We start from the raw sequence: 14,569 nt of genomic DNA on the forward strand, positions 1-14,569 counted from the left end.
CGTGCCCTTGAGGAGCGCCAGAAAAGAAGCGCTGCCTGTGACTCCATTGCAGGGCTGTCCTGACAGTCTTTCCGGCGCAGGCTCAGCTCTTCTCCCTCGCTGTGTGTGAGACACGCTCTGTCAAAATCCTGGGCTTCTCCATTGTTCTCGTGGGCACTTCCGCCATGGGGAGCACTGGTTTGGCAAATCATGACCCTACTGTTATTTTGCAATGCTCCCGAAGGAGCCCGGAAGCTTTCTCTCTAGCAGCCTGCAGAGCGCCTCTTCCCATTCCGCCCCTTTCTAGCTCTAGGATTCCGCGGCCTCCCTTCCGGGGCATGCGCGAGGGGGCGGGGCCTCGGCTGGGAATTCTGGCGGGAGCGCGGCGCCGGGAAGGTGAGGCGGAGGCCGCGCGCGGGAAGGCCGGGGGCGCCTCGGCTTGGGGGCGCCTCGCTGGCCGGCAGGCGGGCCCCGGGGGGGGGTCCCCTTCAGATCCCAAAGCGGCTCACAAATGGCTGCAAGACGAAGCAGCGTCGCAAATACAGATGCCCGGACTAGCCCCCCCCCCGCCGGGTCTGGCGCAGCGAGGGCCCCGCGGCCTCCGGGTCAGGGCAGGAATGCCGCTTGCCGCGGATCCCGAGGCTGGGCTAGATGACCCTGGGGGTCCCTTCCGGCCCTAGGATTCTACGACCCGCTGGAATATGAAAGGCAAGGGGAAGAGCCCTGTCCCAGCCGCCAAGCAGATGCCTCTCATGGGAAACCCAGGAGCAGGATCCGAGCACAAGAGCATCTCTCCCCTCCTGAGGTTTCCAGCAGCTGGAATTCAGAAGCATTGCTGCCTCCAGCTGGGAAGGCAGAGAACTGTAGTTTTCGTCTATAAGACACCCCCTATTTTTGGGGACTCCAAGAAAATGGGGGGAGATGTATCCGTGTATAAGACACCCCTAATTTTTGGCATTTTTTAGGAAAAAACCTAGCCTTATACACGGAAAAATACAGTACATATTTATACTTTCTGTGAATAAGTAACACTGGGGATTGGACTGTTGGGGTGTATTCTGCTGGAAAGGGTTGTTATCTTGGACCATGCAAGGCTTGATGAGCCCCAGCAGTTATTGAATATATACCACTCAGCTTCTCCACTCAGGTCTTAGTTTTACATGGCTTCTCTGCCGCTTTGAATGTTAGTGATACATTAACCTTCTGCTAGCCTTTTAATTTTATGGCACTCCACAGAAATTAGCTTCATTTATTAGGCATTACATGTTTATATTGTTGTTCTTATGTGTCTCTAGGGTACGTGAATTCTTCAGTAAAGTCTCTGCTGGAAAAAATATGGATGGTGAGTTTTGAATTTGTCTAATCTTCTAAAGCCATTCAGTTTCTTCCAGACTTGAAAATGTTGTCACTGCTCCATATGCAAGGTGGAACAAAGCAGCCAGGAAGAGAAGGTTGTTGCCAGTTGATTTGGAGGCAGTCCCATTCTGTTCTTTTCAGCCAGATAAATGGCAGTGCTGTGGCACGTGGAGGGATGCTTGAAGAACTTGAACTTTGTGAATTCCTGTGCAGAATTATTTGATGTGCTCTGCTGCTGAACTGCATCCCCATTTGTTTTCGGAACATCATTTCTGAGCTGGCTTGAATACTGGAACTAGATTAAGCACTGTCTGTTTTCTAATCAGGGCTCTCATTAGATGCACACTTGCATTGTATTGGGGCTGGGGGTTGTGTGTCATCTGAGCCCTGGTAAGTTGCTCCTTTTTATTTTTTTCCAGGTGATGATAACTTGGACCTGCTAGCCTCCCTGTTAGAAGAGAATGAGGCAGCTGTGGGGCTGGAGTGTGAGGAGAATGGTGTTAATGTGGCTACAGATGGAGAGCCGGATGAATATAATGAGCTATTTGATGCAGAAGATGATGAATCCTATACCGAGGAAGTGGAAGCTGACGAGGGAGAGTCCAGTAGCGGCAAAGAAAATGTGTCTGAGTTGTTTGGAGATGTGGGGGACCTGTCTGAGGAAGAGGAGGAGAAAACTGTGCAGGAAACATCTCATTCTCTAGCCGAAAAGGAGAAGACCAATCAACATCTGCAAGGTAAAAATCATTATTTCATTTTGGATGGTTTAAAGTTGCTCACCTTGCAAACTTGAGGCTTTTGTCTTAACCATACCTATTAATACAAAAGATTTTCAATGCATAATCCGCCCTCGGCACATGAGCCAAGTCCGCCCTCATGTGAAGGACCTTTGTGCTGTGCTCTAGGCTCCTCTGTTCTTGGAAGATATCCTTCTGTGCCTTCTAGCTTTTTGATTTGAAAGCAAGTGGGAGGATAGGGAAATAATCAAGGGCCTCAAGACTCAAACATCCCTGTGTTCTGTCATGGCACAAATTAGGAAGGATAGACCTAGGGAAAGAGTAGTGGTTGTGATAACACTTGTTAAGCCAGGCATTTCCAAAGTCCCTTTCCGGCCCAATCCGTCCCCCGTGGCAGTTTATTGGCCCTCATGGCCCTTCACTTCATCAAATCTGGCCCTCTTTGAAAAAAGTTTGGACACCACTGTGTTAAGCATTTCACATTGTTCAAGGCGGCAGAAATGATGGTTTGGGATCAGAGAGAAATCCCGTATGGTGCGCTGTTAAATGGAGTTTATTATATCACAGGCGATCTCTCCTATCAAAGCCTCGCTCTTGGGGAGTGAGAGCTGGGCACTTTACAGGGAACACGGTGAAAATTTGACTTTTGGTTATGCACTTTACTCTAAGTTATTTTTATTGATGACAAATGGCTGTTTAATTAACCATGTATTTAAATAAGATACTTTTTAAATGTCCATTTATTGTTTTCAACTTAGATGAACTGAGGAAATTGCGGGAGCAGATGAAGACACTCCAGGAGCAACTGCAAAAGACAGCAATAGGGCAGCCTGCTAACATGGCCCCTAGCAAGAAAAGTTCTGGTAACTGGATTATTTGTTTTATGGAGCTGTTCAGCATCTAAACTCAAGCTTATTGCTAGGTTATTGTGGTAATCCTTAGTGATATCTCTTTGGAGCCTTTAATATCAAAGCATTCTATTGGATTGTGTGGATTTTTATAAAAGCCAGCCTGAGCAAGCTGTTAAATTCACTACATTAGAGCCTTGCTGGTGCACTCCTGAGATTATCAAGATAATAACCAGACTTCCATATTACCCATGAACTTAAAGGTTGGTGCATTGATGGCCCAAAAAATCCCAATTGAAAAATATGGAAACATATGCTTCTTGTCTCTCAAAATGTACCATCTCCATTTGGGAGTAAACATAATCTTTTTGTACGCCAGCAAATATTGCATGCTAATCCCTCCACTGCTGCTTTGGCTGCATAAGGAGTAGAACTGAGTTTGCTAGTAATATACAGGATGTTTTATTTAAGAGGCTTGTTTCTTCTCTGTTGCTCTAGCTCAGATGCCTGGGGAACGTGAGGCTGTGTCTAACTCAATCATGAGGTCTTTCAGATGTTGCTGGACACCAGCTACCATCATCCCTGACCATTGATCATGCTGGCTGGGAGTGGAGTGATGGAAGTTGGAGTCCAACAAACTGCTGGAAGGCCACCGGCTGCCCACCCCAGACCCTAACTTGAGTTAGCACACTCCGTTTCACCATCTGGGTCAGTTCATAATTTATTATCCAGGAAGCCATTAGGGCTGCAGTCTTTAAATTCACTTAACTAGGGAGTAACCCCATTACGTATTGTAAATAGGTGGAAGAGTGCACTGTAAGGCTTTTAAATATTCTTTCATTTCTTAACCAGGTAAGTCTCCCGCTGCCCCCTTAAAGCAAAGGAAGCTTCACGAGTCACCTTGCTTCTCAGCCCAGCTCAGCTGTCCTGCATTGGCCGCAAACACAGGTCAGGGCCAGAAGATGAAACCTTCACTGTCTGGTATAGTAGTCAATATTTGTTCTCAGTCACGTCAGTTGATGCACGATGTTTTGAATTTCATTTTCACAGAAATGATAGATATTACTTTGCTTGTTTTCCAAAATTAATATTGCTGAATATTTTTGATGCTGCCAATGTAGGTATGTTGTCAAAAGAATTGATCTTATGTCTTGGCAGCATGACTAGTAATTGCAACTGAGTGGAAAACAACCCTGAATCTTACACTGGGTGTTTAGTACCACTTACTCTGGAATAGAGCTATAATGGAGAAGGTCACACATAATCCCAGATCACCCCTAAAGAAAAGGGGCTTACTACCTTGTGAATACGATTGGAATGTAATAATGGAGGGATACAATCTATTTCAGAGAAACAGACCAGACAAGAAAGGAGGAGGAGTGGCGTTATATGTCAGGGATGTGTATACCTGTGAAGAGATCCAAGATTTAGAACCTCAAAGCCAAAGTGAGAGCATTTGGGTCAAAATTAAGGGAGAGAAGAATAACAGTGACCTCATTGTGGGAGTTTACTATAGATCCCCAAGCCAAACGGAGGACATAGATGATGCCTTCCTGGAACAGATGGCCAAGCATGCAAAAGGAAGGGAGATAGTAGTAATGGGGGACTTCAATTACCCGGATATTTGTTGGATGTCAAACTCAGCCAAGAGCATAAGGTCAAACAGATTCCTCACTGGCCTTGCAGACAACTTCATTGTCCAGAAAGTGGGAGAAGCAACAAGAGGAACAGCCATTTTAGATCTGGTCCTAACCAATGTTGATGACCTGGTTAGTGGGGTAGAAGTGGAAGGATCATTAGGCGCGAGTGATCATGCTCTTCTGAAGTTTACTATACAGCGGAAAGGAGCAGCCAAGCATACTAGGACTCAATTTCTCGACTTTAAGAAAGCCGACTTCATAAAACTTAGGGAAGTGCTTGGTGAGATCCCATGGACAGTAATACTAAAAGGAAAGGGAGTTCATGATGGCTGGGAGTTTGTTAAGAGGGAGATAGTAAAAGCACAACTTCAGGCAATACCAATGAGACGGAAACATGGAAGGTGCCTAAAGAAGCCAGGGTGGCTATCTAAAGAACTTTTAACTGAGTTAAGATTAAAAAAGGATGTGTACAAAAAATGGAAAAGGGGGGAAACCACCAAAGAGGAATTCAAACAAATAGCCAGCACGTGTAGACACAAAGTCAGAAAAGCTAAAGCACAGAATGAACTCAGGCTTGCTAGAGAGGTTAAAAGCAACAAAAAAGGCTTTTATGGGTATGTTCGTAGCAAAAGGAAGAAGAAAGAAACAGTGGGGTCACTCAGAGGAGAAGATGGTGAAATGCAAACAGGGGACACAGAAAGGGCTGAACTCCTCAATGCCTTCTTTGCCTCAGTCTTCTCCGATAAAGAAAACAATGCCCGACCTGAAGAATTTGGAGCAAATGATTCAGCAGAGGAAACACAGCCCAGAATAACTAAGGAGATAGTACAAGAATACTTGGCTAGTCTAGATGTATTCAAGTCTCCAGGGCCAGATGAACTGCATCCAAGAGTATTAAAAGAACTGGCAGATGTGATTTCAGAACCACTGGCAGTCATCTTTGAGAATTCCTGGAGAACAGGCGAAGTCCCGGCAGACTGGAGGAGGGCAAATGTTGTCCCTATTTTCAAAAAGGGGAAAAGAGAGGACCCAAATAATTACCGCCCAGTCAGTCTGACATCAATACCAGGGAAGATTCTGGAGCAGATCATTAAGCAAACAGTCTGTGAGCACCTAGAAAGGAATGCTGTGATCACCAATAGTCAGCATGGATTTCTGAAAAATAAGTCATGTCAGACTAACCTGATCTCGTTTTTTGACAGAATTACAAGCCTGGTAGATGAAGGGAACGCAGTGGATGTAGCCTACCTTGATTTCAGCAAGGCATTTGACAAGGTGCCCCATGATATTCTTGTAAAGAAGCTGGTAAAATGCGGTCTTGACTATGCTACCACTCAGTGGATTTGTAACTGGCTGACTGACCGAACCCAAAGGGTGCTCATCAATGGTTCCTCTTCATCCTGGAGAAGAGTGACTAGTGGGGTGCCACAGGGTTCTGTCTTGGGCCCGGTCTTATTCAACATCTTTATCAACGACTTGGATGATGGACTCAAGGGCATCCTGATCAAATTTGCAGATGACACCGAACTGGGAGGGGTGGCTAACACCCCAGAGGACAGGATCACACTTCAAAACGACCTTAACAGATTAGAGAACTGGGCCAAAACAAACAAGATGAATTTTAACAGGGAGAAATGTAAAGTATTGCACTTGGGCAAAAAAAATGAGAGGCACAAATACAAGATGGGTGACACCTGGCTTGAGAGCACTACATGTGAAAAGGATCTAGGAGTCTTGGTTGACCACAAACTTGACATGAGCCAACAGTGTGACGCGGCAGCTAAAAAAGCCAATGCAATTCTGGGCTGCATCAATAGGAGTATAGCATCTAGATCAAGGGAAGTAATAGTGCCACTGTATTCTGCTCTGGTCAGACCTCACCTGGAGTACTGTGTCCAGTTCTGGGCACCACAGTTCAAGAAGGACATTGACAAACTGGAACGTGTCCAGAGGAGGGCAACCAAAATGGTCAAAGGCCTGGAAACGATGCCTTATGAGGAACGGCTAAGGGAGCTGGGCATGTTTAGCCTGGAGAAGAGGAGGTTAAGGGGTGATATGATAGCCATGTTCAAATATATAAAAGGATGTCACATAGAGGAGGGAGAAAGGTTGTTTTCTGCTGCTCCAGAGAAGCGGACACGGAGCAATGGATCCAAACTACAAGAAAGAAGATTCCACCTAAACATTAGGAAGAACTTCCTGACAGTAAGAGCTGTTCGACAGTGGAATTTGCTGCCAAGGAGTGTGGTGGAGTCTCCTTCTTTGGAGGTCTTTAAGCAGAGGCTTGACAACCATATGTCAGGAGTGCTCTGATGGTGTTTCCAGCTTGGCAGGGGGTTGGACTCGATGGCCCTTGTGGTCTCTTCCAACTCTATGATTCTATGATTCTATGATTCTATGAATTCTGCAGCAAGAATGTACCAGGCAGGCTGGATATAATTCTGCCTGCAGAGTTTGAAATGTGTTGAGCATGGGAAGCCTGTACATGTGTGAATTACACGCGTGTCTGCTGAAGAGGGACTGATGCTGAGGGAGATGGTGTTTACACCGGAGAGCCCTGCTGGATCAGACTCCGGCCCAACTAGTCCAGCATCCAGTTCTCACCACCTGGGTACCTGTGGAAAATTGCACAGAGGAGATGAGCACAGCAGCCCTCCCTTCTTTTTTTTTTTTAAGAAATATTTATTAAGATTTTACAAAGACAAATATACAAAAACACATAATAATAAAAGAGAAAAAAATAAAAAGATAAATAAAGCATACAGAGACAACAAGAAAAATTAAAAACAATTATTTTTCATAACATAAAACTCGTTTGCTTGTTTCTTTGACTTCCTCACACCTCCCCTTCTTGTATTCCCATTTAAGTAATCAAATCAGCAAATCCTTACCCTCTTTCATTTATCTTGTCTCTATAGCTTAACATTTTATAACTCAATATTTTCATACATTATCAATTCATTTTTGCATATTCTTATTAACTTTGTTGCCAATACCACTTATTTCCAATCCATCACCATTTTAGTTATTTTTTTTTTACCTAATTGTACCCTTCTTCCATATTCTTAAAGCATTACAGCTGGAAACCACTTAATTTCTATCCAACATCATTCTAACATTCATTAATTTTGCAATATTTCTGTAAATAGTCTTTAAATTTCTTCCAATCTTCTTCCACCGCCTCTTCTCCCTGGTCCCGGATTCTGCCAGTCATTTCTGCCAGTCCCATATAGTCCATCATCTTCATCTGCTATTCTTCCAAAGTGGGTAAATCTTGTGTCTTCCAATACTTTGCAATAAGTATTCTTGCTGCTGTTGTAGCGTACATAAAAAAAGTTCTGTCCTTCTTTGGCACTAATTGGCCGACAATGCCCAGAAGAAAGGCCTCTGGTTTCTTCAGGAAGGTATATTTAAATACCTTTTTCATTTCATTATAAATCATTTCCCAGAAAGCCTTAATCCTTGGGCACGTCCACCAAAGGTGAAAGAATGTACCTTCAGTTTCTTTACATTTCCAACATTTATTATCGGGCAGGTGATATATTTTTGCAAGCTTGACTGGGGTCATGTACCACCTGTATATCATTTTCATAATATTCTCTCTTAAGGCATTACATGCCGTAAATTTCATACCGGTGGTCCACAACTGTTCCCAGTCAGCAAACATAATGTCATGTCCAACATCTTGTGCCCATTTAATCATAGCAGATTTCACCGTTTCATCCTGAGTGTTCCATTTCAACAGCAAGTTATACATCCTTGACAAAATCTTAGTTTTGGGATCTAACAGTTCTGTTTCTAATTTTGATTTTTCCACCTGGAAGCCAATTTTCTTGTCCAAATTATATGCCTCCATTATCTGATAGTAATGAAGCCAATCTCACACTTTTTAGTTTCTCAAAACTCTGCAATTTTAGTCTATCTCCCTCTTGTTCCAAGATTTCCCAATATTTCGGCCATTTGGCCTCCATATTGAGCTTTTTCTGAGCTTTTGCTTCCATTGGTGACAGCCACCTTGGTGTTTTATTTTCCAATAAATCCTTATATCTTATCCAAACATTGAACAAAGCTTTCCTGACAATATGATTCTTAAATGCTTTATGTGCTTTAACCTTGTCGTACCACAAATATGCATGCCACCCAAAAACATTGTTAAAACCTTCTAAATCCAAAATGTCTGTGTTCTCAAGAAGTAGCCAGTCTTTCAGCCAGCAAAATGCTGCTGATTCATAGTAAAGTTTAAAGTCTGGCAGGGCAAATCCACCCCTTTCCTTTGCATCAGTCAATATCTTAAATTTTATTCTGGGCTTCTTGCCCTGCTAGACAAATTTAGAGATATCTTTCTGCCACTTCTTGAAACAATCCATCTTGTCCACAATTTGCAATGTTTCAAACAAAAACAGCATTCTAGGCAATACATTCATCTTTATAACTGCAATTCGACCCAACAAGGAAAGCTTCAAATTTGACCAAATTTCTAAGTCTTTTTTCACTTCCGTCCAACATTTTTCATAATTATCTTTAAATAAGTTCCCATTTTTTGCTGTCATATTAATCCCCAAGTATTTCACTTTCTTAACCACAGTCAAACCTGTCTCATTCTGAAACCTCTCTCTTTCAGTCAATGTTAAATTTTTCTCTAAAACCTTAGTTTTTGACTTGTTCAATTTAAATCCTGCCACTTGACCAAATTCTTGAATTAGTTCTAAAACCCTTTTAGTACTAGATTCTGGCTCCTGTAACGTTAATACTAAATCATCTGCAAATGCTCTCAATTTGTACTGTTTGGCTCCGACCTGTATACCTTTAACCAACCGGTCCCTTCTAATCATATTCAGCAGAACCTCCAGGACCGAAATAAAAAGCAATGGGGAAATTGGGCACCCCTGTCGTGTCCCTTTTTCTATCTTAAATTCTTCCGTCACCACATTATTTACAATTAATTTAGCCTTTTGTTCAGAATATATTGCACCTATACCATTTTCAAAACCTTGGCCTACCCCCATCCCCTGTAGGTTCTTTTTCATAAAACTCCAAGAGATATTGTCAAAGGCTTTCTCCACGTCCACAAATATCAGAACTGCTTTAGTGTTTATATTCACTTCTAATTTTTCCAAAATATCAATTATGTTCCTCAAATTATCAGACAAATGTCTTCCCGGGAGAAAGCCCGCTTGGTCTCTATGAATCTCTTCCAAGCTAGAGCTTGTCCTCTGTTGCTCAAAATGGCTAGCTTTTGGCAGCAGATGGGAAGGTGAAAACATTTTAATGCAGAATTAGTTGTCTGTCTTGGCTCTGTGACATGATGGACAGCTTTTGCCAAAGATTATTTTTCTGAAAAAAGTTCAACTGTGCTTTTCACAAGGTATGACTTTTCCGTTTTTCCCCTGTTCCTCTTACAGAGAATAAAAGACATGCTTCAAAACCAGTTTCAGGTTTGTCGCCTCAGCCTCTGAAGTCCATGACTGGGAACAGACCTGATTTGGGCACCAGTCAGAGATCCCAAGGGCCAAAGAATGCCGGTGTGAATAGTCAAGAAGTCTCCTTTGAAACCTTCTCTGGACTGAGGCTAAGGTCAGCAAGCTTATGGGGGAAATGTTGGGTTTGTTCCTTGAGTATAGTTTGTGGCCTAAAACTGTTTAGATACCTTGCTAATATTATTATTTTTTAAAATCAGCACCACAGATTTATGGATTTTGACTTCTGCATGAAAGCTGCAAATTAAGTGCATCATTTCTTTTGATTTTTTTTAAAAAAATACTTTATTGAATTCAAACTTAAACAGGATTACATAATAGCAACAGCAAATGAAACTCGTTCCCACCCTCCCTTTTATGTCTTTTTATCATGGCAAAGGACTGTGCAAAGCACCAGATTTCAGCCATTGAAAAGCTGACAAGTTAGTTTCTGAGACTGAATTGTCTTCATGCATATATATTTTAGCCTTAATAACTAGAAACATGTCTTTGTGTCCTTTTTTTAAAAAAATGAAAGTACAGATGCTCAGGAAGCTGATTTTTGCATCCCATACCCAATTCTGAGCTCTCTGTGTATTTTTGAAACTCCACACTCCTCCTTTCCCTGGGCTGGAAATGTTTACACAGACTAGTGATGAAGCCCCTCTTGTTGCCCTGAGTGCAGGGTATTTAGTGGAGCTCCACAGAGGGGATTTGATGGAAGTTTCCCTATCCCTTTGTCATTCTAATAGTTTCCTCCTTGTTTTCATTGCAGAAAACCCCGTGTATCCTCTGTTGAGATGGAAAGAAAAATGACAGGCCGAAAGTTTATTAGACTTTCTCAATTGCAAGACAAGCTTGCTTCATTAAACCTTGAGGAAACAGACTGGGTAACGTTCGGAGTCATCATAAAGAAAGTCACGCCTCAGAGCTCCAATAACGTAAATGGTTTTATGATGTTATGTCCTCTCAAGTACGACATTTTGTTGAAGTAAAAAATTGGTTACCATCTTAAAATTCTTGTTTATGAATAAGCCTACAGTCCTCTTCGGCATCTGGAATGTTGCCCTCTGCCCTATTGCAGTACTGGTGCTGTAAACACCATCACAGGTAGGGCTGTCCTCTCCACATTCCTGGTGAAGCTGAACGTTGGCAGATAAAAGAAAGTACTTACTCATGCAGCACATAGTCAGTATATGGAGTATAGACAGTGCTTGGCTGAAAACAAACCACAGTGGCTGCTACGGTTAAAGCATTCAAAGTAGCTGCTTCCCCAAGCAGGTCATCGTAAGCATGCTTACTAGGAAGCAAGCTCCCTTGAACACAGTGGGACTTCTGCGTAAATATGCATAGGATTGTGCTATTAAACACCTTTACAGCAGACATCTTGCTGTGTATGTAACGTTCTCTGGTGATGGTAATTATTTTAAGGCTGACTCAAAGGATTGTAGTTATTTTGTTCTTTTTATTTGCTCCCACTCTGCATATCCAGGGTAGAACCTTCAGCATCTGGCGCTTGAATGACCTGCATAACTTCAGCCGCTGTGTCTCATTGTTTCTGTTTGGTGATGTTCACAAAGATCACTGGAAGACAGAGCAAGGCATGGTCATAGGACTACTCAATGCTAATCTCATGAAACCAAGAGAAGGATCAGACGAGGTGTGTGTAGATCTGTCTCTATATAAAATATATACAGTGGTACCTTGGGCTACATACGCTTCAGGTTACAGACTCCGCTAACCCAGAAATAGTGCTTCAGGTTAAGAACTTTGCTTCAGAATGAGAACAGAAATCGTGCTTCGGCGGCGTGGCGGCAGCAGGAGGCCCCATTAGCTAAAGTGGTCTTCAGGTTAAGAACAGTTTCAGGTTAAGTACGGACCTCTAGAACGAATTAAGTACTTAACCCGAGATACCACTGTATTTAAAAACAGGTGATTTTGGTTTTTTGACATACAGTTTATTGATTTCTCCATAGGGAACTCTCAACCATATTGTATAATGCTTTGCATAGACATCAGTGTAGAAAAGATGAGGAAATCCTTTGTTTTCTCTGTCTCCCCATATAAATATTCCTTCTCCTTGGCCACAGTTGCGTCTGTCACACAGGAAGTCTTTGAAGTCTTCTCTTTAACTACGTCTTGAAGTAGCAGCCCCTTGCCTCTCTTGATGGCTGCTCAGTCCCTGGAGGGTCTTTGACTACGAGGGAAGCAAGGGCTCGGCCTTTGTATCCCCTTTGCGGAGGGTGCATAGCACTGTGGAAACCTCTGTAAAGGCAAATAGCATAGCTGAACAGTGCAGCTCTGATCATACTGGCTGGCTTCAAGTTATTGTTCGGGAGATGAGGCCTGGTGGCAGTTAGCTGCGGGAAGCAGCTCGTGAGATTGACTAAGAGAAAATAGAGCTGTAACAAGTTTGCAGAAGGCTTTGATTTGCAAACAAGTATCCTATAAAGCAGTTCTTTTTACTTGCAAATGCCTCGCCCTACAGATCCAGTGGTCGCTTTCACTCTCTGCTTTTTATTGGATCTCTCACTCACCTGACCTGACCTGATCCAGCCTCATTGCTGAGGTTTTTGTTAAGCAGGGTATGGGGTTTGTTGGGAAATGGCAATTGCCCTGACCATGATGTGTAGCAATGAGGCAGTGGGTGGGAGGCAGATGTCATAGACCCACAGAGGAAGGATTATGCACATGTGTGTGGAAAATCCTCCCACCACTTCTCAAGTTTTTAAGGAAGAAGTGGCACAACCCTTGGCATAGCATGATGTTAACTTGAGCCCTGGACTGAATCCTCGGCTATTTTCAGTTCAAAAGAATGCTGTGTATGAAAAGGATAACATTGATGAAAAAGAAAAAATGGTGTTTGTCCTCGGACTAAATCTCAAATAGTTACTGGCAGGGCATCCCAGTCACATCCGGGTGCCCAGTTGAATGAGATCTTACTCAAGGCTGAGGAAATGCTGCATTCTTTTCACCTGATGGCAGCTATCAAGCCATGGGTGAAAGGCGTGGAGGTGGAGAAAATGCAAGTGCCTGCCAGTATATATTGGAGTAATATTGTGTTTTTTGACTGAAATATTTTTTAGAAACCCTTGCTGGCAATGAAAAGAAGCAGAGAGTCCCTGTTTCAAAATAGCACCAGGCGGCATCTTGGCTGGGACTCCGTCATGACTTGAAGAGGGGATGCATTGCTACAAATATACACAGCCTATCTACCATTCTCCCTCTATCTATCTATCTATCTATCTTTTTTTTTAATTAAAAAAAACACAACTTTGCTGGGGAGCAAACAAAAGGAACACACATTTTCCTGTATCTTTTCAGAGCAGGAAATGGGAAAGCTTGCTAGCTAGAAACAACTTGATGCTTGCTAGAAACAACTGGTGACCGAGCAGAGTCAAAATTTGTGGACCCCTACTGACTTCTCACAGCGACACAATTTTTCCCTTGCTAATGGCACTTAAAGCACTACCTCCAGTGAAAGCTAGTGCCCCTGGCTGAGACGAGTCCCTTCATCTCTCTGAAGCTTGTTGTACTTCTTCTGGTTAGGTGTGTGTGTCTGTCGATCATCCCCAGAAGATCTTACTTCTGGGTGAGGCTATGGACTTGGGAACCTGTAAAGCAAGGAAGAAAAATGGCGAGCCCTGTGCACAGATGGTTAACCTGGTATGTATAGCTCATCTGACATTACACTGTGCTTGGTGTGAGCTTGTGCAGATGTCACCTGAGGGCTTACAGTTTAGTTTTGTGATTGTGCTAGTCACAATTTATAGCAGAGGTTGCTGACTTTTGGGGCTGATGGGCACATTTGCAAGCTGGTGTGGGCACCACAACCTACTGTGTTGCATAGAGTCTAATGCTACTTCCAAGCTTGATTTCAGAGTGGGGAGGGGACCCTGTGGTCACCAGGAAAGGCTCTGTTGGCACACACCGTACGTGCCCACAGCCACCATATTGGTAGCCCTTTATATCAGAGCAGAGATGGTGACCTCACATGTGTTGGAGGGCCAAACTGTCCACCCAACATATGGCCAAAAGTCACACCTGTTATTTTTCTCTCCAATGAGAATTTACCAGGTTTTGATGGGAAAGGGCAGAGGAAGACACTAATAGGATTTCTAAAACTAATCTTCCCTGCTCAGTCCTAATGTGTCCCCTTCCATATTTTTCCTGCCCAAATCCCTTGATCAATACCACTCCTCCCAGTTGCAGGTTCTTCTCTTTTTCCATTTGCATGTACAAATACCTGTGCTACCGGGAACCTGAGAGACTGCAGAAAGTAGCTACAGGTTTGGAGCAGCACACACTAGAGATGACTGACTTAAATTTGATCAAAGCTTTTCTCATGGAGGAGATTTAAGCCACCTTGTGTACTCTTGCCTGCCATAAACGGCTATAGTTCTTTGTCTTTTAATTATAATGATTTTTGTTAGTTGTTTTCCGCAAGGCATCTCAGAGACAACTGGCACCTTACTTTTTCAAGCTTAGTGTTTGCCCGTAGCTTCTGATTTCCACTAGAGCCCAATGCGTCTGCAAACAGAAGCATGTTTCCT

General features: G+C 43.2%; 1 protein-coding gene across 6 annotated transcripts in view; it reads left to right on the top strand.

Moving 5' to 3' along the window:
* Positions 1 to 56: 56 nt before the first annotated feature.
* The window catches only part of MCM10 (minichromosome maintenance 10 replication initiation factor), a 36,737-nt gene continuing 22,224 nt past the window's right edge, over positions 57 to 14,569 (top strand). Inside the window, exons 1-9 of one of the 6 annotated variants that reach the window (XM_083575044.1) lie at positions 57 to 401; positions 1,275 to 1,321; positions 1,755 to 2,072; positions 2,831 to 2,935; positions 3,773 to 3,901; positions 9,963 to 10,134; positions 10,792 to 10,957; positions 11,509 to 11,676; positions 13,566 to 13,682. In XM_083575044.1, the coding sequence (XP_083431170.1) occupies positions 1,315 to 1,321; positions 1,755 to 2,072; positions 2,831 to 2,935; positions 3,773 to 3,901; positions 9,963 to 10,134; positions 10,792 to 10,957; positions 11,509 to 11,676; positions 13,566 to 13,682 (1,182 nt within the window). In that variant the 5' untranslated portion in view covers positions 57 to 401; positions 1,275 to 1,314. Of the gene's footprint in view, positions 402 to 941; positions 1,322 to 1,754; positions 2,073 to 2,830; positions 2,936 to 3,772; positions 3,902 to 9,962; positions 10,135 to 10,791; positions 10,958 to 11,508; positions 11,677 to 13,565; positions 13,683 to 14,569 lie in introns of those variants that run through there. The other 5 variants (XM_083575043.1, XM_083575046.1, XM_083575045.1 and 2 more) reach the window with 5 other exon arrangements.

This window comes from Podarcis filfolensis, assembly GCF_964270895.1.
Source record: "Podarcis filfolensis genome assembly, chromosome: 10".
Lineage (NCBI taxonomy): Eukaryota > Metazoa > Chordata > Lepidosauria > Squamata > Lacertidae > Podarcis > Podarcis filfolensis.